At 36.8% G+C, this 21,116-nt stretch overlaps 3 protein-coding genes across 4 annotated transcripts; 1 reads left to right on the top strand and 2 right to left on the bottom strand.

The window, feature by feature from the left end:
* Positions 1–8,297: 8,297 nt before the first annotated feature.
* On the top strand, positions 8,298–10,125 carry LOC121732528 (zinc finger CCCH domain-containing protein 10-like). The gene has a single exon (XM_042122443.1). It carries the CDS (start codon positions 8,577–8,579, stop codon positions 10,101–10,103), a length of 1,527 nt encoding a protein of 508 aa, XP_041978377.1. The 5' UTR covers positions 8,298–8,576; the 3' UTR covers positions 10,104–10,125.
* A 1,643-nt stretch (positions 10,126–11,768) lies between these two features.
* LOC121732416 lies at positions 11,769–13,599 on the bottom strand. The gene is made up of 2 exons (XM_042122283.1): positions 12,870–13,599; positions 11,769–12,366 (listed from the first exon to the last, which is right to left on the bottom strand). Exons 1-2 carry the CDS (start codon positions 13,138–13,140, stop codon positions 11,771–11,773), a joined length of 867 nt encoding a protein of 288 aa, XP_041978217.1. The 5' UTR covers positions 13,141–13,599; the 3' UTR covers positions 11,769–11,770.
* A 927-nt stretch (positions 13,600–14,526) lies between these two features.
* Positions 14,527–20,581, bottom strand: LOC121732423 (zinc finger protein 177-like). Of its 2 annotated transcripts, none has more exons than XM_042122293.1 (8): positions 20,443–20,581; positions 20,241–20,367; positions 19,484–19,613; positions 18,132–18,268; positions 17,663–17,805; positions 16,767–16,968; positions 15,856–15,974; positions 14,527–14,992 (listed from the first exon to the last, which is right to left on the bottom strand). In XM_042122293.1, exons 1-8 carry the CDS (start codon positions 20,523–20,525, stop codon positions 14,878–14,880), a joined length of 1,056 nt encoding a protein of 351 aa, XP_041978227.1. In that variant the 5' UTR covers positions 20,526–20,581; the 3' UTR covers positions 14,527–14,877. The 2 variants fall into 2 exon arrangements, with proteins under 2 accessions (XP_041978227.1, XP_041978228.1); XM_042122294.1 differs by having other exon boundaries at positions 14,893–14,992; positions 15,852–15,974.
* Between the last annotated feature and the right edge of the window lie 535 nt (positions 20,582–21,116).

Genomic DNA, 21,116 nt, shown 5'->3' with positions numbered 1-21,116 from the left:
ATTCAAATTGGAAAATTAGATTCCAAGAATTACAAAACATGGGGGTTCAAAATTTTCATTGTCCTCAAAGCAATGCCGGGTGGCTTAGATATCCTCGAAGGTAAGAAAATAAGACCATCCTTGGCGCTTACGGCAACTAGCGATGAAAAGGCTAGATATGAAAATGAACTTCAAAGTTTTGAAAATTTGAACAGCGCCATTTTAATTTTGCTAACGACAAACATGTCCGATGATGTTTTGCAAAAGTTTCTGCGATTTGATGCTGCTAAAGACATGTGGGATGAACTTGAGCGCATCTATGGAGGTACGTGTGTAGACAAGACATACGACCTATGCCTGAAATTCTTCAGCTACAAAAAGGACCCAGATCATGACATAATTACACATGTGTCAATTTTAAAGAACATCTGGAGTGAATTGTGTTTAGAACTACAGAACGAGGCAAAATTACCAGAAATTCTCCTTGTATGTAAAATATTAGACACATTACCTCCTGAATATCTTGGATTTAGGGCCAGTTGGCTATTGATTTCAAAGAAGGAACGCTCAGTCGAGAATCTGACAAGTCAGCTATGCGCACATGAGAGAGTGTTGCGTCAGACAGACACGCAAGTTACTGACGACACATCTGCAGAAGCATTGTACGCGAAAACCAAGAGGGGTGATAAGAAAAAGAATAATTTCAAAGATCTCAAATGCAACTACTGCAAGGATAAGGGTCACAGGGTAAAAACTTGCAAGCGGTGGATCCAGGATGGAAAACCTCCAAAACCTCCCAAGGAATCCAAGACCGCAGAGGCAATGTCAATACAGCCAGATTTTGGTGATAAGAAGGATTTAAATTGGTACGTTGATAATGGGGCGACCAGTCACGTGACCAATCGGAGTGACTTCTTCCTGACCTTTAAATATTTCGAGAGCCGTCATACAGTGACTGGCGCGAATGGCCAATGTATTGAAGCCCTGGGCATCGGAAATATTCTCGCAGAGGCTGATATAAACGGTAAACCAGTATCAATATTACTAAAAAATGTATGGTACGTACCCGGCATTAGCAAGAATTTATTCTCAGTCCTCGCCACCCATGATATTTCGGACAAAAGCGTTTTTGAGTCTACCACACAAAAATGCACAATAAAGATTGATGGACAGCTGAAACTGATTGGTACTCGCAGCAAGTTTGGAGGACTATATAAACTAAATTTAAGATGTCTACAACCAACTGTACGAGTTAATCATGTGTCCACAACCTCTAATCTGTTACAGCTATATCACGAAAGATTTGGACATCAAAATAAGAGTCACGTTAAGAAAGTGATAGAGAAGGAATTTGCCATAAAAGTACCAGCAACTAAAGAACTCTGTGAAGGATGCATCTATGGAAAATCCTACCGTCTAAAGTTTGGGACCAGAGATAAAGCGACAAAACCCGGAGAACTGGTATATGCAGACGTATGCGGGCCCTTCCCATATTCTATCACAAACTTACGATACTTCGTCCTCTTCAAAGATGCATATACTAAGTACAGATTTGTATATTTTATGAAACAGAAAGCTGAAGTACACGCAAAGTTGCTGCTCATGCTCGCTGAAGTCAAAGCATCTGGAGTTGTTATTAAAGAACAACTGAGCGACAATGGCGGAGAGTTTGTCAACGCGAAAGTACAAGCTACTCTCAAGAAGGAAGGAATTGTACAACGATTGACTATGCCCTATACGCCACAACAGAACCCAACTGAAAGGGACAACAGGACAGTTGTGGAAATGGCACGAAGTCTAATGTACGCACATGCTGAAATTCCTCCTGCATTATGGGCTGAAATGGTATCTGCAGCGGTGTACATTTTAAACAGGACAGGTCCTACCACTGTAGGTGATAGATCACCGTATGAGCTATGGCACCAGAAGAAGCCCAGAATACACCACTTAAGAATAATAGGATCCCACTGTTATCCACATGTTCCGAAACAAAGACGAAAGAAGTTAGACAAGAAGGCACAGAAGGGTATACTTATCGGCTATGATGCTGATGATGGCTACCGTATATGGGACAGCAGCACCTTCAAATTGATTCGTTCGAGAGATGTGATTTTTGATGAGAATCCTCTAATCGGTCATCCAGAAGAATCTGACGAGCCCATAGCCACACCGAACAGTACTGCTGATAAAAGACCTGACACCACATTTGACTTCGTCATACCTCGTGAAATTGAAAGTTTTAGACCGGCCGTCATAGAAAACCAGCAGCCATTGACAAGCCACGATGAAGGTATAGCACCGCCCTCTCAGCAAGTAGAGCGTGCTACTGAACCATCGCGTGCAGAGAATGGAGCTGCTTTTGAAGATGACATGGCTATGGCAGAACAGACATTTCCTGAGACGGAACAATCCTTTGATGAAGATGTTCACGATGACATCGAAGCAGACTATGAAGTCAACGATGCAAGTGAGTCAAGGGCAGACACCCCACTGACTGCATCTGAGGTTGAAGCTGAAGGTAGGATGATGCTAAGAGAGCGATCAAATCTTAAGCCACCGGCTAAATATCAAGACTTTGTCTGCACCGTTTGTATGAATTCAATTAACGATGAACAACTGATAGAGCCGAACACATTTAAGGAAGCAATAACATGTAAGGATTCAAATGAGTGGAAAAAGGCAATGGATAATGAGATTAATTCTCTGAAAGAAAATGAGACATGGGAGATGGTAGATTTACCTAAAGGCAGAAAAGCAATCTCAAGCAAGTGGATTTTTAAGATCAAGACGAATCCAGATGGGTCGATTGATAAATATAAAGCCCGACTTGTAATTAGAGGTTTTTCACAGAAAAAAGGTTTGGATTATTATGAAACCTTCAGCCCTGTTGCAAAAACAAGCACCATAAGAGCACTACTAAGTGTAGCTGCACAAGAAAACCTGTCTCTATCCCAGTTTGATGTCTCAACCGCCTTTCTGTATGGCACATTAAAAGAGGAGATTTATATGAAGCCTCCTGAAGGATACTCAAACAATGATGGTAAGGTTTGCAAGCTTAAAAGGAGTCTTTATGGACTTAAACAAGCTCCGCGATGCTGGAACTCCACCATTACTGAACACATCCTCAAACTTGGTTTCAAACAGAGTCAGAGCGACCCCTGCTTGTTTAAAAGAGGAGAGGGAAAGAGAAAGCTACTGATAGCGTTATACGTTGATGATGGATTAATAGCTTCAGCGAGTTCAATAGAAACTGAGGTGTTTCTGAACGAAATGCGGCAAAGATTTAAAATCACGACGAGTAACGGTTCCTATTTCTTAGGTTTAGAAATAAACCGGAAATCAGATGGCTCAATCAAAATTGATCAGAAAAGTTACGCAAAGAAGCTTTTACAACGGTTTGGAATGCAGGATTGCAAAGCCGCAGTAACCCCGATCGTAAAAGACAGCGTGCCAGCTTCAAAAGATCAAAATGATTATCATGACTTTCCATATAGACAAGTAGTTGGAGCACTCTCATACTTGATGGTTGGCACTAGACCAGATATTGCCTATGCGGTTGGAATAGTGTCACGCAAGCTAGATAGCCCAACACCAGAAGACGTAGCGAGAGTAAAGCGAATCCTACGCTATGTTAAAGGCACCATAGAGTACGGTATCACGTACAAGTCTTCCACTGCGGGCCAAGGCATAGAATGCTACAGTGATGCTGATCACGGTGGTGATCAATCGACTGGACGCTCCACCAGCGGCATGATTTGCCTCAACGCCAATGGTGCTATAGGATGGCAAAGTAAACGTCAGACTACTGTCGCTATATCGTCTACAGAGGCAGAAATAATAGCAGCTAGCGAAGCCGCCAGAGAGATTATTTGGATTAGACGGATCGTCAAATTTATGCAGGCTAACACTCTGGTAGAGAGCACGCCATTGTACATAGATAACGAATCCGCCATAAGATTGGCTTATGATCCACCTTATGAAACGCACCAGCGCACAAAGCACATAAAGCTGAGACATTTTTTCATAAGGCAGTGTGTCCTAGAAAAGGACATAAGAGTTGAGAAGGTTGATACAAATGATCAACTAGCAGACTTTTTGACAAAGCCGCTATTCAAGCCGAGGCTTTCGGAGCTGTGCAAGCTAGCTGGAATATACAGATAACGAACAGTTGCTTCAGAGGAAAGGGAATGTTAAGAAGGTCGCATATATAGTTTTGAACTATTGTCTATTATTCTTATGTATCCTAGCAACTGTTATTATTGTGTTGTAAAAAAATAGACTCGAATAAATAAAACGATTGTCGTAAGCAGAAAATAAGTTCCTCCTTTCTTTCTAATATCTTAAAGGGGCACATTGCCCAGTGCGGCCCACATGACACTGTAGTCTGTATTTCAAAGAAAATAAATCTACTCTATGGTCAGAAACGGGCTTACTAGTCAAAAGTTTTTCCCAACATTAGTTGCAAATTAAATTAAGTTCAACATCCTGTTTTAGTGTTCATCAGTGTTTAAATATTATAAATTATAATATTATTGTTCCTTGCTAAAGCTTGATGTAAATTAATATTAGAAGTGATTTCTGTCATTATTAAAAATTCACCGCCTGCCTCACTCAGAGACGAATATTAATTACACTGTATTTTAATGAAGACTTTGACGGATAATCCAATATGTCGAAGTGTTCAATTAGGCAATTATTTATAATATTATATTATGGCTGATTCTACAAACCGCAAAATTTAGTTGTCCCGACGTATAAACTACCCGCAGAGTTACATTTGTAGACCTTTGTATTTTTTTATAGTTATATAAGGTGTGATCTAACTGGGCCACCTAGGTTCTGTAGAAAAACTTAATTGTTAATATAATTAAAATTAATTTAATTAAATGTCGAAAAATTGATTCCCTGGACGTGTCCTGTCCCCAGAATTCACTATAAATTCCCAAAAAAATCCCACAAATACGATGAAATTCTAATTTCAAAGTAAATAAATCGTAAGAGTATAAACAAAATATTTATAAAACAATTGTATATAAACGTATATATCGTTATATAAATAGAAAAGTCATTTTAAGATATCTGATTCCCTCAACCTTGGTTCCTTACAGAATTGATTCCCTATTCGCTAATTACAATGTCATTTCCAAAGTTAAGTTTGCTTAGACACGATGTAAACGACGATAATGAGTATGGTTTTTAGTTAGAATATTTATTGTTTAACCTACATGCACAGTTTTTGTACACCTCAGGAAAAACTAACTTTTTATTGATTCCCTCTACATACATTTTGATGATTCCCTGGGTATTTTAAGTAGGGAATCAAAATATTTTACATTTATTTATCTTGTTTATTTTCATTTAAAAAAATTACATTATTATCATATACTGATACAAATGAATGACACCAATAAGTAAAATATATAATTTTTTTTTTCTTAAAGTCAAAATATTTCAAATAAATTCATTTTTCATTCATTGTATTTAGTTTTAACGAACAAGTTTAGTTTAGAGACAATTTGATACATGTTTATATTTAAATTTAACATGTATAATTAGCTGAAAAAGCTTTTTAGTTTTTTCTATTAGCTTTGATTCCCTAGGTTAGAAAAATTTAAATAAAAATATCTTCTAAAATTGTGAAGTGAAAAAGGGCCCAAATAGATAATTATTTTTATAATTCACTTAAGAATAATATGCGATTATTGATTTTAAAAAATATGCAGAAATAAAAATGTACCTATGTACCTATCAACTATACTAACTACATAATCCAAATCCGGAGAAATGCCCTTATTCGTATCTAGGTTTTGTCTGAAATTATTGATAGGTTTTGACAAAATAAATTTGTGATTTTGGTAGCACTAGTAGGAACTGTCATTGTCAGCATATTATGGTCAATGGACATAGAGTAGGTAATATACTAAGATCTACATAGACCATTGACTTTATAAGTGGACGCGGCATAATGGTCTCTACCAAATCAAAATACTGTGGCTGGTCCACCATTTTATGTTCCGGTTCTCCAAGGTACCTACATAAACTGTCAAAGTGTCGTATTATAGGGATGTCGAAATTGAAAGAAAATATCGATATATCGATACATTGATATTTGAAAAAATATCAATATCGGTCTCGATATATCGCAAAAAAATATCGATATATCGGTCAAATTTTTCTACCAGTTTGCTTTTTTTTTAAATTAATTTATAGTCCGTCAAAAAAGTGAAGAAAAAAGTTTGTCCTTGGATCGGTACGTTTATATTTTTACTAAAATTTTTGTTATTTTACCGATGGCTTGACTTCGTATGTGCTAATTTAGTTAAAGATTAGACAATAAATAAGATTTGTGATAGAATAGAATATAGCATGGCTTGATTTTCGATATTTAATCAACATAGAAATTAGTAGATTTGACGTTTAGTGATGTACTTTTTTATCGTATGTAAGTACTCAAATCGTTACTTGGATTTACTTTTTGAAATTTTATCCTGGCATTACTCTTTTTTAATAAATACCAGACACAATAGATATTCAGTTGTTATGCGGCACCTGGGTTCCGCTTGGGGCTTGATGGGTTAAGTATGGAAAACTTATAGAAAGCATATTACCCCGTATACAATATTATAATATGAATATATTTTATAGTATTAAGTTCATTTAAAGTCACTAAACCAACTATTTTTTTTAGGTTTTTGGAATGCTTCTGAGGAAAAGTTCAATATGGTGGTGATGACGGAGAGACCTATAATGAAGATAATATTATTTTTAAGTTTAGATTATAACCGAGTAATCTGGTGGTGAGACGGAGTGAGGAGAGATGGTTTAAGTGAAGAAAATCCCCCTTATCACTACCACCCTCAGGAGACCCCCCCGTTAAGGAGACTGTTGTCAACTGTTTTCAGTATAATTCTCGAGGCATACTGAGGTTAGCTAAAGTTTATATTTTTATAATATGGATTTAAGTATTCAATACTCGTATGTACTGGCAGTCATTAATTGTGGATCAACCCACATTTTTTAAGTTATGGATGCCATTTTAAATGATCTAAAGAACATGACTGCATTCATATCGCAATACGTAATTTTTTGTAGCATGATACACAAATGCAGTCATTAAACAGAGTCCAATAATTATAAAGCAGACAACCTTCCCCGTAATCCATATTTAAAAATTGCTAATTTCATATTTTTTCATTTAAATCTTGACATGTCCAAATTTTGTAATGTGCAAAAAATGTAATAAATACTTTTTGAATATTGATACTAATAAACAAATTATTTTTAGGTTAAGGAAATGCTCCTAGAGAAGAGGTCAATGTGATGATGATGACAATTGGGAACCTATATAGAAGTTAATATTATATTTACTTCAAAAGCTGCGACTAAGAACATATTCAATTAAACCTTATGTTTGAATATTTTTCATTTTCATTTAATTTCTAATTTTTAATATGTGTGTACTGTGTAATTTTATACAATGTATCCTAACACCGGTGCGCGGTGTCCGATCCTTACATGTTATGATGTATGGCATATTGACTGAAAGATCGGACACTGGTATTGGGACAGTGGACACATTATATTATTATGTGTCCCGTCACGAGTATCCAATGCTTTAATGTCTTTATTTCTTCGATAATACATATTAATTCTTATTTTACAAATTTGCTGTTAAATAGTAATTAAGTATAATAAAGTATTTTTGTTCTTCTGTTGTTTTCTTTTAAAAACTGTTGATTTAATTGATATTACACTCCGGACAAGCCTTCGTGGCTTATGGAGTATACATATTATGTATATTTTTAACAATTTGTGTAATTATGTAATTATTTATATAAAAGTATTTTTATTTTTCATATACTCAGACGACCTCTGTGACTCAGTGGTGAGCGCGTTGGCAGCTCAAGCCGAGGATCGCGGGTTCGAATCCCGCCGACGAAACAAAAAGTTTTCATAAGTTCCTGGGTCATGGATGTGTATTAAATATGTGTATCATATAATAAATCTATAACGTGATAAAAATCTATAACATAAAATTATGGTCGACTATTGGTCGATGGCTGTAGTCTAATTTTATATTTTTATCGATATACGCCCATCCCTACACGCACACTATGGCAATTGCACACAAGCATAAAATAGCCACGCGCTGGCGAGCTAAGAATCCATCTACATAATCCTATCTCTACTTAATCTATGCGCCGGCCACACTTTTTTATAGTTATGTCACTTATGTCGCTTCCATCTGTTTCCTTATTCATTGGTCTATACTCTATGCTTCATTGTTGATCTTGGTGTCCTAGTAATCTGTGTTGGTGTCGGTACTCCGTACTTGGTAGGAAGTAGTGGAAAAATGTATAAATTATAAAAGAAACAGTTAAATTATGAGAAAACAATGAGTTTTAAGTTAAACACAAAACTTGAAAGTGTGTGCACCAAGCAAATTAATTTTCGGAACAGAATAGAGCACCAAGATGAAGTAAACATGGATGTAAGAGAAGGTCTCCTTGTTCGTGATTGAAATTGAAGTATGGTTTAAACGTAATCATATTTACTCGAATTGATTCACTTTGGCCCCAGGAGTAACATACGTGATCATGATAGGCAAAAGCATTTCCAATTCAGACGCTACAATGAACAACCTGGACGACAGCGATGTGCCCCCAGCCAGTAGCTTCTGCAGAGATTTTATTAGAGGCTACTGTTCACGAGAAAATTGCAGATATATCCATGAAATCCCGCCAAAGTCACGCTTAAAAGAGTTATTTCGTTTCTGTCATGATTTTCAAAATAAAGGCTGTTTTAGACCGAGTTGTAAGTTCACGCATAGTACCGTAGAAGATGAGGAGCTTTTTTATACCACCGGGATATTCCCTCGTGATCCGAGAAGCCCGCCCGGCATATGTCAAGCTTTTCTTCATGGGGCCTGCTCCTCGCCAGATTGCAAGTTTATACATCCAAGAGATCTGCCTCCAAATGACGTGAATTGCGGGCGCAATATTCCTAATATATTTAATAGACCCCCACCGAATATGCGAGAGGACGAGTCGCCTCCGGAAGCCAAACTAAGGAAATTTGCTATCGAAGAACCCAGTTTAGAGAATCAAGGTTATCCACCGGCCAATCTATGCCAAAACTGTGATGTTCTAGAACATAAAATAAAGTTGTTGTATGATAACATTAGTGTGCTTCTAAATAAGGTTGCAGACTTGACAGAAAAAAATGGTCAACTAACATCAATGAATGAATTTTTGCTGCAACAGACAGCTTCATTGAGAGGAGAACAGTCATGTGTTATAACATCAAGGCACGGGACTTCAGCACCGGTATCTCTGGCCACCGTGAGTGTCACCCCCGTGGTTAGTCTAGCTGGTGCTATACCGGCCCTCATGCCCGCTGCAGCTACTCCAAATTTAGCACTGGCCCCTGCCGCTTCTAGAGCACAACTGTTGACACCTGCACCCCAAATTCTCACAGTGAGTACTACTCAGCAACTGGTTGGAAATTCTGGCGCATTAATTGTTACAAGTGCTGGAGCGCAGCAACTCATGCAAGTCAGCGACTCCGGAACACTGATGGGTGGGGGGCAAACTGTTGTAGCCGTGACACCAGCTCAGCTGACTCTCGGGCCGACACAGCAGCTAATGACAAATGCGTCACAAACTGCAGTTCAACAACTCGTGCAGACTTCAGCATTACAGCCGCAACTAGCGTCACAGCATCAAGCGTCACAGTTTGCCCAACAATCTGTGCAACATTTAGCAGCAGCCCAGCAGTCAGCTCAGCATTTGGCACAACAGTCTGCCCAGCATTTGGCACAGCAGTCAGCCCAGCATTTGGCACAGCATTCTGCCCAGCATCTAGCAGCTCAACAGTCAGCCCAACACCTGGCAGCAGCACAGCAGTCGGCCCAACAGTTGGCGGCGGCGCAGCAGTCCGCTCAGCAGTTGGCCGCACAACAGTCAGCCCAGCAGCAGCTAGTGCCATCTGGACAGCAATTGGTCCATCAGACTTCCACTCAACAGATTACTATTTCGAATACCAGTCAGCCAATGGCTTTGCCAAATTCACAGGCACAGCCTCTGACATTCCCCATAATTTCTCAGAGCATATTGCCCCATTGAAATATACTGAGGTTCCATGATAGACACTTAGTTTTAAAAATATTCTGATACACGAAATAAATTTAAGTTTTTAAAATGTGTTAGACAAAAACAAAATTGTTATCTCAAACGTGTTTTAGGCTTAAATAGGGCTTTTTCACCCATGTATGTTTAGACAATATAAACAACTTCGATTTTTGTTGATTTATTAGCAGACATTGTTGATATCTTCAAATCTTTGAATGTGTAGATAGAAAGTATGAACTTTATCTTTGGAGTGGCTCACCAGTATCAATGCCATTCTCCGATTTGCACTGTTGTTTCACTGAAAACTTAATGTGAAGAATTGATGTATTTAGGGTCTCAATGCTATATTTTTTTAGTGTTCACTAGCAATGATATTAGTATTGAAGCTTCTTTAATAGAGCTGTATGAATTTTATCTGTAGTTGTTTTGTATTTAACATCTATTTTCAATTACATTGTAATTATTGCTCTGTTCCAGCCATAATGGATAACCAAGGGTATAACAATATAGATTAGAATACACATATTGTTTTGTGTGTCAACTCTTAGACGCTTTGCAGACGACGGGGCGGGGCGGGCCGGTCAATTTCGCCGCGAACGATAGTACAAAGGGAATCCTATATTACCAACGCACACGGCGGGCAAAAAGACCGCCCCGCAGGTGTTCTGTGGGCACTGGCTGCGCGGCATGTTCTTTTTTTTTTTTTTAAATAAGGGGGCAAACGAGCAAACGGGTCACCTGATGGAAAGCAACTTCCGTCGCCCATGGACACTCGCAGCATCAGAAGAGCTGCAGGTGCGTTGCCGGCCTTTTAAGAGGGAATAGGGTAATAGGGGAGGGTAGGGAAGGGAAGGGAATAGGGTAGGGGATTGGGCCTCCGGTAAACTCACTCACTCGGCGAAACACAGCGCAAGCGCTGTTTCATGCCGGTTTTCTGTGAGAACGTGGTATTTCTCCGGTCGAGCCGGCCCATTCGTGCCGAAGCATGGCTCTCCGACGTAAGTCCACGTGTTCGTGGACAAAAAGCCCGCCCCGCCCCGTCGTCTGCAAAGCTTCTTATCCAAGATTTATATTTATCATTACTCCATGTTGCCTGTTAAATTTGTTAAAACGAGAAGGCATTTCCTTCTCGATTTATCAGTCTCAATGTACGCAAAAGCACGCAAAACACAGGCGCCAAGATAGAAGCATCTTAAACTTTAATAATCGATAATCCGAAGGGGACTATACCTCTAGAAAAGAATAAAAATATGTTTGTGTTTGTAAATGGAGATGGGAGGTCTTGGTGTAATAAAGTGCTTTAACTTTAATTTTGTTTGTAAAGCTTAGCTATTAAGAAGCATCATGTTTTAACTTTAATTTATTTATTGTAAGAGATTATTAAAGTAAGTATTTTTTACAAATTTATTTTATTTAAATAGAACATAATATGTATGTACCTATAATATGCATTTAATCATAATATTACAATAAACCACGATAAAATTAGTAGGTAGTACTTGACACCAAATTTCGAGTTGTCATACCATGTTACCATTAGACGATAAAAATGCTTGTTTCATTCTAACTCATGTAATTAGCTGTTAGGTAAACTCGAACTCTGGCATTGAATTAGGCGTAAGCCTGTAATAAATATATACAGTCTTTTTAATAAGTATTAACTAATTTAGACTGCGATTACAATGCTTGCTATTGGAATATTTCAAGAATTTTCCGCGGATACCTAAGACAAAATTGCCTTCGCGATCAAAAGCCACGGCGGTCACCTTGCCTGGGATGTTTTTAACTAACTTTAAAGGTCCAGTGTCGTTCTCGTGTATGTACGTTAGTGTCTCGCTCGCGATGAATACGTTGTCCTTATAAAAGGTTATTTGCGCGTACCCCGCGTACGCCACATTACCGATATATTTCGCCCGCGACGAATCCGACTTTAGAACGAAAAGTTTCTCCTCCTTGATGTAGTAGAAATTATTTCTATCGTCGACCGCTAATTCGTCGAGTGCTTCCAGACTTCTAAACCGTATTTTCTTGTCGCCGGCCAGTAGATACAACTCTTCTACGCCATCGGGGCTATCCGTGATATATTTATTTCCGTCTTTATCGACAAAGATCATGTTCAGTTTTAGACCCGGATCGGAAACTAGGGTCGCTTCTCCGGTGTCGTAGTTGTAAACGAATATTCCATCGCTCGTCCCAAAATACACCTTCGAGTCGCTTTTGGATATGGCAATCGAGTAACTTTTTCCAACTGGCAAACCTACCAATAAGGATTTTGGTTAAAACTTGGTCATCTTTAACTAGGGTTTTTTATGCACTGCTGCCATAGGCACAGGATGGCGGATCTACGTTATTTGGTCGGATTATTTGAAACCCAGCTATAGGTCTACCAGAATCTGATGGCAAAAAGTGAGAAATTAAATTGACTTTAGCAATACCACAGAATATATTATATTAGTAGTACCAAGCAATACCGGGGTAATTAGAATAAAACATTTTGATCTTTTTTTTTCCTTATAGCGGCTTATTCTGTGTGTGAAACATGCAAATATAACAATAATTTATTCAATGATCAAGGATGTTTTTTGAAAATCTGTTGTCAAAATTTGCCATCAGATTCTGGTAGACTTACGACTACAGTTCGACTGGTCACTGGACGTATATCTCGATTCTCGAGTCTCGACCAAAAAACGTAGGTCCTGCATTTGCCATTGTTGAATCAATTTCTCTGAAATTACAAATCGTTGCAAATAAATCACTTACCAGGAATATCTTGTGGTTTTGTGGAATTGGCTCTGATCACTTTTATATTGAAGAAGTACCCTTGATCGTTTCTTCCAGCTTCAACAAAGAATAGATTCCCTTTATCGTCGTAATGTGCATCGGTGGGAAAAGAGTCCCCTACATGATACGTATGAGTTACATTGTAGTGATTGTCGTCTATAGTCAGATTTGGTTTACAGGAACTCCTCGGTATATCGAAAGCGTTACAACTATTAATAACGATAACTAAAAGGTATAGAAATACTCCCATTTTTATGTATTTCTTCAAACAAAGTCGCGTTAATAATGTTTAGAAAACACTAGGATGCTCTTAATATTACTTTTTGTAATCAATTAATAGACTCTGAATAGTGCAGTGACTTGAAATAAAATCGATTAAGATTGTTACAATGATTTATTGCTTTCTTTAGAAAATAATACAAAACAATTTTATTGCTATGAATACAATGTATTCGAGTAAGTAAACAAGTAAATATGATTTTTTATGTACAGTGTGCATATCTTTAAGTCATATTTTATTGCAACTACATATTAATAAATATGTAGTTGCAATTAATTTCTAAAACTAAGTACTTCCTTTACGGAATGTAATGTGGCAAGATTTTATAAGAGCACACACGACGAGACCATCCAACAATAAATTCACTTGCAACGCCAGAGTTGCCAGCGTAAACCGCTAAAAGCTGCTTACAGACTTACGGCCGCACTAACTGCCTTTAGCCTTTTTTTTAATGAAGAGTTTGACAGATAATGTATGGCTTATGTCAAAATTTTAAATTAATTACATTTAAGTACACTCATTTTGGGTAATTTTGAATTGCGGTTTGATTTTGAAAATACATTATTGTACTGTTCAAAGTTAAACCGCAATTCAAACTTACTTAAAATACTTTCCTTAATTAATTCCCCTCTGAGTGCGGCAATTGAGACTTTTAATGACAATTAAACTTCAATTTAATGAAGAGTTTGACCGGTGATATAAGGCGTTTATGTCAAATCTTAATTTAATTACAGATAATATGATAATTAAAGTGCAGCAGTAAGTAGATGAAACTTTAAATGATAGTATTAGAATTTTATGTTGCATCTCGCTATATCGTTTTTCGTTACTTTTTCTTGGTTCGTTCTTAAGGCTGCCTTCACATTACGTCGCGAGCACTGCGGCAGCAGCGCTGCAGCCGCGATACTTCTATACAAATGACAGTCGCGCGGCGCTCTAACGTTCCGTCGAGTGTGTGAGAGCACTGAGCCAAATATAAATTTCATGCCGGTATTAACATAAACGATTTTATGCCGGTATCAGCGTTGCCAGATTTTTTTTGTGCCAAGTCGGGACTTTGGAACATTTTGAGCGAAAAAGCGGGATTCTTCAGTCAAAAGCGGGACAAGGTAAAAAAAGGTATAAAATCAAAAGTGTTTTAATGTTTTTCTCTTTATTTGCGTTAAAATAACGTTTACGTGACAATAGGTAGCTAAAGTAGCCAAAGAAAATCCACCCCTCTACATCCCACACTGTTATCTTCATTACGCAACTTTCTTTCTCTGCACGCTGCACGTACGTTCGGGCTTTCCCCGAAAAGCGGGACTGAGCCTGTCCCGCGCGGGACATTTAATTTTGATGAAAAAATCAGGACGTCCCGCCAAAATCGGGACGTCTGGCAACGCTGGCCGGTATTATCATTGAATCAGCCTATTTGTTTTAAAGTGTGGCTCCCTCAGGTTTTAATGAAGGCATAATATTGGGTCACAACCTACGTCACAACTCACAGGTGACAGATATTATGAACAAACTCTATAACGAATGGACGTGTTTGCGTGGTTCAATCAGTTCAATGGTTCACTAGTGATAACCGAACTAAGTTTTTATCTCAACTCAATTGACCAGCGGTTCACTGCTTCGCCAAAATTGAGAGAACAACACATGCTTATTGCTTACTAGGCGTATACTGATACACATTTTGAGCTCCGACACAGTCCCATAGCCGAATCACTTTTGCTCCGCATAATCCGTTTCCCCAATATAATGTAGGTAAGACGGTAAGCGGCCGTGTCGCTCGCTTTTTATCTTATGTATTTTTCTTGTGTGCCCTTGTAAAATTTTTCTGGAATTAATTAACAAACAAATTAGGAAATTCGTGTATATTAGTTATTACCTATTATAATTAATCTGTAGTTTCCGCGCAAGAGAACATTTTTAATAAAATCCATTAGTAGTTAGTACTATACTTCAACAAAATTTAACAAAGAACTCTGTCAAATTTGGATGAAGAATTTTCATCCCTATTTATTTCTTATGTATCTTAATAAAGGGGCCGGGTACCATCGAAATTCTCATACATACGTAATACCAACATCATTTTCTCACACGAAAATATTTAACATGTTTGAGTTATTTTTCAGCTTAAAATAGTAATTACCTAGGTTCCTGCGTAAAAATTTACTACAAAATATTTAAACACTAAAAAATATTTTTTAGTTGCTTAATAACATGTTAAATATTTTCGTATGAGAAAATGATTTTGGTATTATGGTATGTATGAGAATTTCGATGGTACCCGGCCTCTTAACTCGTTTCATTGCTTATATTTTGATAAAGACAAATTAATTTTTTTCCCAATTTCATAAACCTTGACATAACCAAAAAATTAAAAACTACATAACCAAACTCCGCAAATTATATCTTAGCCTAAACATGTAGGTAGACTTACGTTATACCTACCTAATTATCTAAATTCTATAAAAATAAAATAAAATAATTTTCTAAATTCTAAAATTTATAATAGTGCACATGCAATACTAATACGAATCCAACACGCATTCGATTATTTATTTTGCCAGTTGCCACTTGGGGGTAACTCACACAAAGCGCCATCTGGTGGCTTCGTAGTTTTGAAAGCTGTTTGAAAATTTTCTACATTTTTCACCTGTTTTGGGCTTGGTTGTAAAATTAAAATTAAGTACTCACTTTGTATTGAATTTCTTGTAACATATATTACACTCGACGGTCCCTTGCCTCAGATGTATGTCTCGTATGTGTCTTGTCATGTCGTGTTTACAAACAAACGATTTATCACAGTAAGTACACTGAAATTAAATACATAGTTTATTAGTACAAATATTCTGGATCTGGAAACTAAATATAAAAAAAAACTAAAGTATAAAGCGTCTCCCAAACAGACGCGGCTTGCGGTGGCGACTGGCGGTCAGTTGGATGACTTGACCGCGTGGCCGCGTGTGTCTGTGTCGTTCCTAGAACTCTCAAGTCATCCAACTGACCGCCACCGCAGGCCGCGTCTGTCTGGGAGAAGCTTAATAATAATAGCCTCAGTTCACATTACGTCGAGGTACGATAGCTGTACATCGTTCGTGCATCGTCACAGCATGCCGTCGTTGCAACGCATCGTGTGAACGATACAGTTTTTTCCGTTTTTAGGGTTTAACTAAAATAAGCGACACCGCTACGTTGACGCAACGTTCAAGCACATCCTCCGTGTGAACTTTATACTACACAATTACAGAATAAACAATTCCTGGAGGAAGTTGCGTGCGACGTCTAATACTAAAAACGACAGCTCGGCAGTATTTGTACTGCTGAGCCAACTGTATAATATATTATGTTACTCTTTGGTAAATGGATAAGATTATTTAAAGACTAGATGACGCCCGCAACTCCGTTGCGCTAAAATTCGTCCATCGCGCGGGAACCGTACATTTTCCGGGATAAAAAGTACCCTGTGTTATTTCCGGGGACTCAAAATATCTCCATTCCAAATTTCAGCAAAATCGGTTCAGCGGTTTGAGCGTGAAGATGTAACAGACAGACAGACACACTTTCACATTTATAATATTAAAGTATGGATAGTTAAAAGAGATTACCTTATGCGGTCTGGTAGTGCTGTGGGCATGTAGCACATGTTTGGCCAAGTTACTGGATGTGGACGCGGCTTTCGGACACTGTGTACATTTGTATGGTTTGTCAATGAGATGTGATCTCTTGTGTATTCTCAGCAAGTCCATAGTCCTCCCTTTATATGGGCACTGATCACATTTATATGGAAATACTTGTTCATGAATAGCCCTGAAAAAAAATTGCAATAGAATAAACAATCATAAAATATTAAAACTTTTTAATCGGGACTTTTAATAATTATAATACAACGCGAAAGTTTAAAATGTTATCATAAAATATTATCAATGAACTGGTTGACAAATTGAAATGTCATAGGGGGGTATTACATTATCATTTATATATGATCATTTCTATGATCATATATAGGATCCAATATATATGATCATTTGATCATATCTGCATATTACATTATCATATTTCATTGGTCCTATTTTACGTCATATGTGGTTTCAATAGCCAATGGAGAGCGCTAACGCTGACAGGTATTGACGTCAGGGTTACTAGATCTCAGAGAATTCGATTTGTCAAAAGACATCGTCTTTTGTCTTTTTTAATATGGCTTGTTTTTTGTTATTTCAGCAAGATTATCCAAGTATATAATTAGAAAAATAATTACATTACATTATTTGAAACATTATTTACCGTCAACAAGCCGGCTAAACGACGTATAGCCGTGTGATTGAATGGCGCTGTTCAGTCAAAGGGCTAGCTGTTTGATTGAACGGCTATTTTAACCAGTGGCCTGCGTATATATATATATATATATATATATATATATATATATATATATATATATATATATATATATATATATATATATAACTATTCAAAGGAGTGAGTATACAGTATACACCATACTCACTTATGAATAAGAAGACTTGCATTAGACTTTGTTGTCTTGCCACATATATCACAGAGATAAGATTTTTTGTTCATTTCAGCATTTCGTTTTTTCCTCTCATTTAATTTTACGACACACTCTGATAGATGATCATTATAAGCATACTGAAAAAAATATATTGTTAATTAGTTTCATTACTTAAAAATACATTTTGATGAAATTTAGTGAAAATGAAAAAAAAATCTGTTAGGACCAATTAAATAATTATTATTTGTTGACTAAAAGTTGATCAACTTGTTTCAAAGGCTGCTTGCAGGCTGGACCAATTTTGATAGAATTTGATATTGAGTAGACTATGGGAAAGGACATAGGCAGAACATAGCCATGGTTCCAAAGGAATTTTATTTTGTGTGTTTAATATTGCAGGGTACAGCTAGATGTAATAACATTTTAAGATAAATATTCAGTTGAAAATTAATAACCAACTTACCATATCTTGAAATTCTTTGTTGCATGTAGTACACATCCATTTTTCGATTCTACCAGGAAATGTGGGAGAAGCAACATTGTAGGACTCCTCTGTTTCATTGGGTAATTCACTGACATCATCAATAATTTCTGTAGTTTCTAAAAAACATATTTAAATACATTTTCAAGTATTTCAATACAGTAGACCCCTTAGAGTATACATTAGCAAGCTATAGAGCGCGCGCATCGCTCGTTCCCCGTTGTGCCGATCGTAAGCAGAAGTTCTATAGATACTCAAACGTATAACGCAAGTCTAGTGATGTTCCATGCGCCATCGTTTGACGCTTATAGGAAAATATGATCACACTCGTGCTTACAGTAACGTATAACGCAAGTCTAGTGATGTTCCATGCGCCATCGTTTGACGCTTATAGGAAAATATGTTCACACTCGTGCTTACAGTTCATACCTTGTTAGAAGCACTCTATAGCTTGCTATAATGTATACTCTATGGTAGACCCTTGCTAATCCGGCCCCAGCGCCGGATTACCTAGTAATCCGGCGCCCCTTGTAATCCAACATTATTTTGCCCAATCTTTATTTGGGTACGTAATTTTTTGTTACAATGCATGCAACAGCTACGGTTGAGTGCATTTCAACAACTGGCATTTTTTATATAATTTTGGTGGAAATTTTTGTTTCCACCAAAATTAGGGATAGATGTTTACGGGAAACTGGTATGACACCTACTGGCACCTAGACGAGTTAGCTTGTGACAGAATGAAGTGAATGGCGTATTTTTTATGCTTTAAGAATCAATGGTATTTTGTGAAAATAATGTTTTACACACCCTCTTACTCACCAAAATTGGAATTTGCGAGAAAAATAATCCTTAAAAAAAACTATATGCACTAAAGAACTTTAACTTAATTATAAACAAACCAAACAACATTATATTATTACTGCCACAAGTAGGATAATTTAAGTACACCAAAATTGCATAAAATCGGGGGTTTGTGATAAAACGGTTTTCTTGAATCATTTCTGGCTGGAAACTGGTACGACCCAGCCCACAGCCACTTCCTAAACATGTGTTTTTTGTAAATCGGTCTAGATATTGAGTGAAATAGGTAGACGACAAGCCACCAAAATTGGAAATCACCTATTTATGTTTATTATCTTGGAAAATAATAATTATTTTTTAAAAATAACGATGGGGCCATATTATAAGCATTATGTTTTTAAAATAAAAAATGAAGAACTTTCAGCCTTGCCGCGCAAAAAAGCGGTTTGGGAAATCCAGTCGGTTATTTACTATGTGTGGAACAACAATTTATTTATTTAGACATTTAATTTGATACAACATTCACATACCACATTCAGCCTGTAACTCTTGAAGTCTCCTGTTGCTTAAGTTGCAAAGATGTCTGAATTTGATGCACTTTTTTAAAAGTTTGAGGCATGTATTACAAATATGTTTAGGATAATCATCATTGTTGGAAACCTGTAACAAATGACTTTGGCTAGATGTTAGCAATTTACAAACGATCAGTCAGACTTCAATTATGTAAATCCAAGTATCATTTAGCTATGTATAAAATAAAAGATAATAAGGACTGTTATTTCATACATCGCTAAATGATACCTGAGACTTTGTTGCACCAAAATTCGTTTATTGCACAGGAATCATACATTTTTCCGGGATAAAAAGTAACATAATATGTCCTTTCCACAGAGCTTAAAGTATCTACTTACCTAATTCCAGGTAAATTGGTACAGCGATTTGGGCATGAAGAGGTAACAGACAGATAGACACACACACTTTTGCGTTGATTATACAGGTTGTTCGGTTGAACACCGTTATCCTTGAAACTATCAAATGAGCCCTGCAAAATGAACAATCTTTTCTATGAGAACAATGCTGGGAACTCGAAAAATCTGTCGTCATACCTATACAAATTGCCGATCCGGGTTCATTCGACGGGCTCATTTGATGGTTTTAGGGATAACGGTGTTCACATGAACAACCTGTATTAAAGTATGGATAATGCTGCTTTTCATAATTTCTTACTAAAATAATGCTACTGTCACTACAGAAAAAGTTATAATATATATTTTGTTTTATACTAACATCTACTCCTGAAAATTGAGTTATATCTTCAGGCATATTTGGATACTGTACATTATTGAATATAGCAACCTTTCCGTTTTCTTTGCAGCAAATTCTGCACATATTTATGGCACTGTCTTCGACGCATCTGGAATAATGATAACTGTACTTATTTCTTTTTCTTATCATCTAAATAATCAAAAATACTGAAAAAGGAACATACGAATGGCGTTCTCTCTCTTCCCTTTTTCGTTTTTGTACAGCTTTGGAAAATAGCATAGCTTTTAATATAATCAAAGAGGTCATCGTCGCTAAATTATTACTTCTATTTGTTATTAAAATTTAGTTGTGTGAGAAACACATGAAAATTATTGGGAAATTGAAATGTTTACCATTTTTACAAAATATATGACAGCTGTCAAAGATTCAAAATATTTTTTTTTCTTAATCTCGCACTTCGGCTATTTAACCATGGCCAGTGTCGAGTATTTTATGGCGGGAAAATAATATTCTTTCTCAAAATTCGTGACTGATGTTTGCATGAAGCAAAAATCAAAATATCCAGATTTTCGTCAATCAACTTCATACAACCGTCTGTCACGATTTTACACGGTAGGTTATCTATAAGTTAGTTCAGTTACAGCACAATAGACATAACTACCAGTACCTAGTTCGACTGCAAAGAGACGGACAGGTTTCAATATCTGTCAAATTCGTCGGGTTTCACTAGGATTATGAACGGAATGTGCCTCGCGCTGGCTTTTTAAATATTTAAAATAAAGATTTCAAAATTGGATTCTGACAATTTTAATTGCCACATGCGATGCCATAAGCCCAAAACACAAACAACAATACGACCAAAGAAAAACACGTCCAGCGAATATGTCATAGTTTTAA

Source organism: Aricia agestis, chromosome 12 (genome assembly GCF_905147365.1).
Source record: "Aricia agestis chromosome 12, ilAriAges1.1, whole genome shotgun sequence".
Taxonomy (NCBI): Eukaryota; Metazoa; Arthropoda; class Insecta; order Lepidoptera; family Lycaenidae; genus Aricia; species Aricia agestis.
Note: the sequence above shows the minus strand (reverse complement) of the source record. Positions and strands in the feature narration are given on the sequence as shown.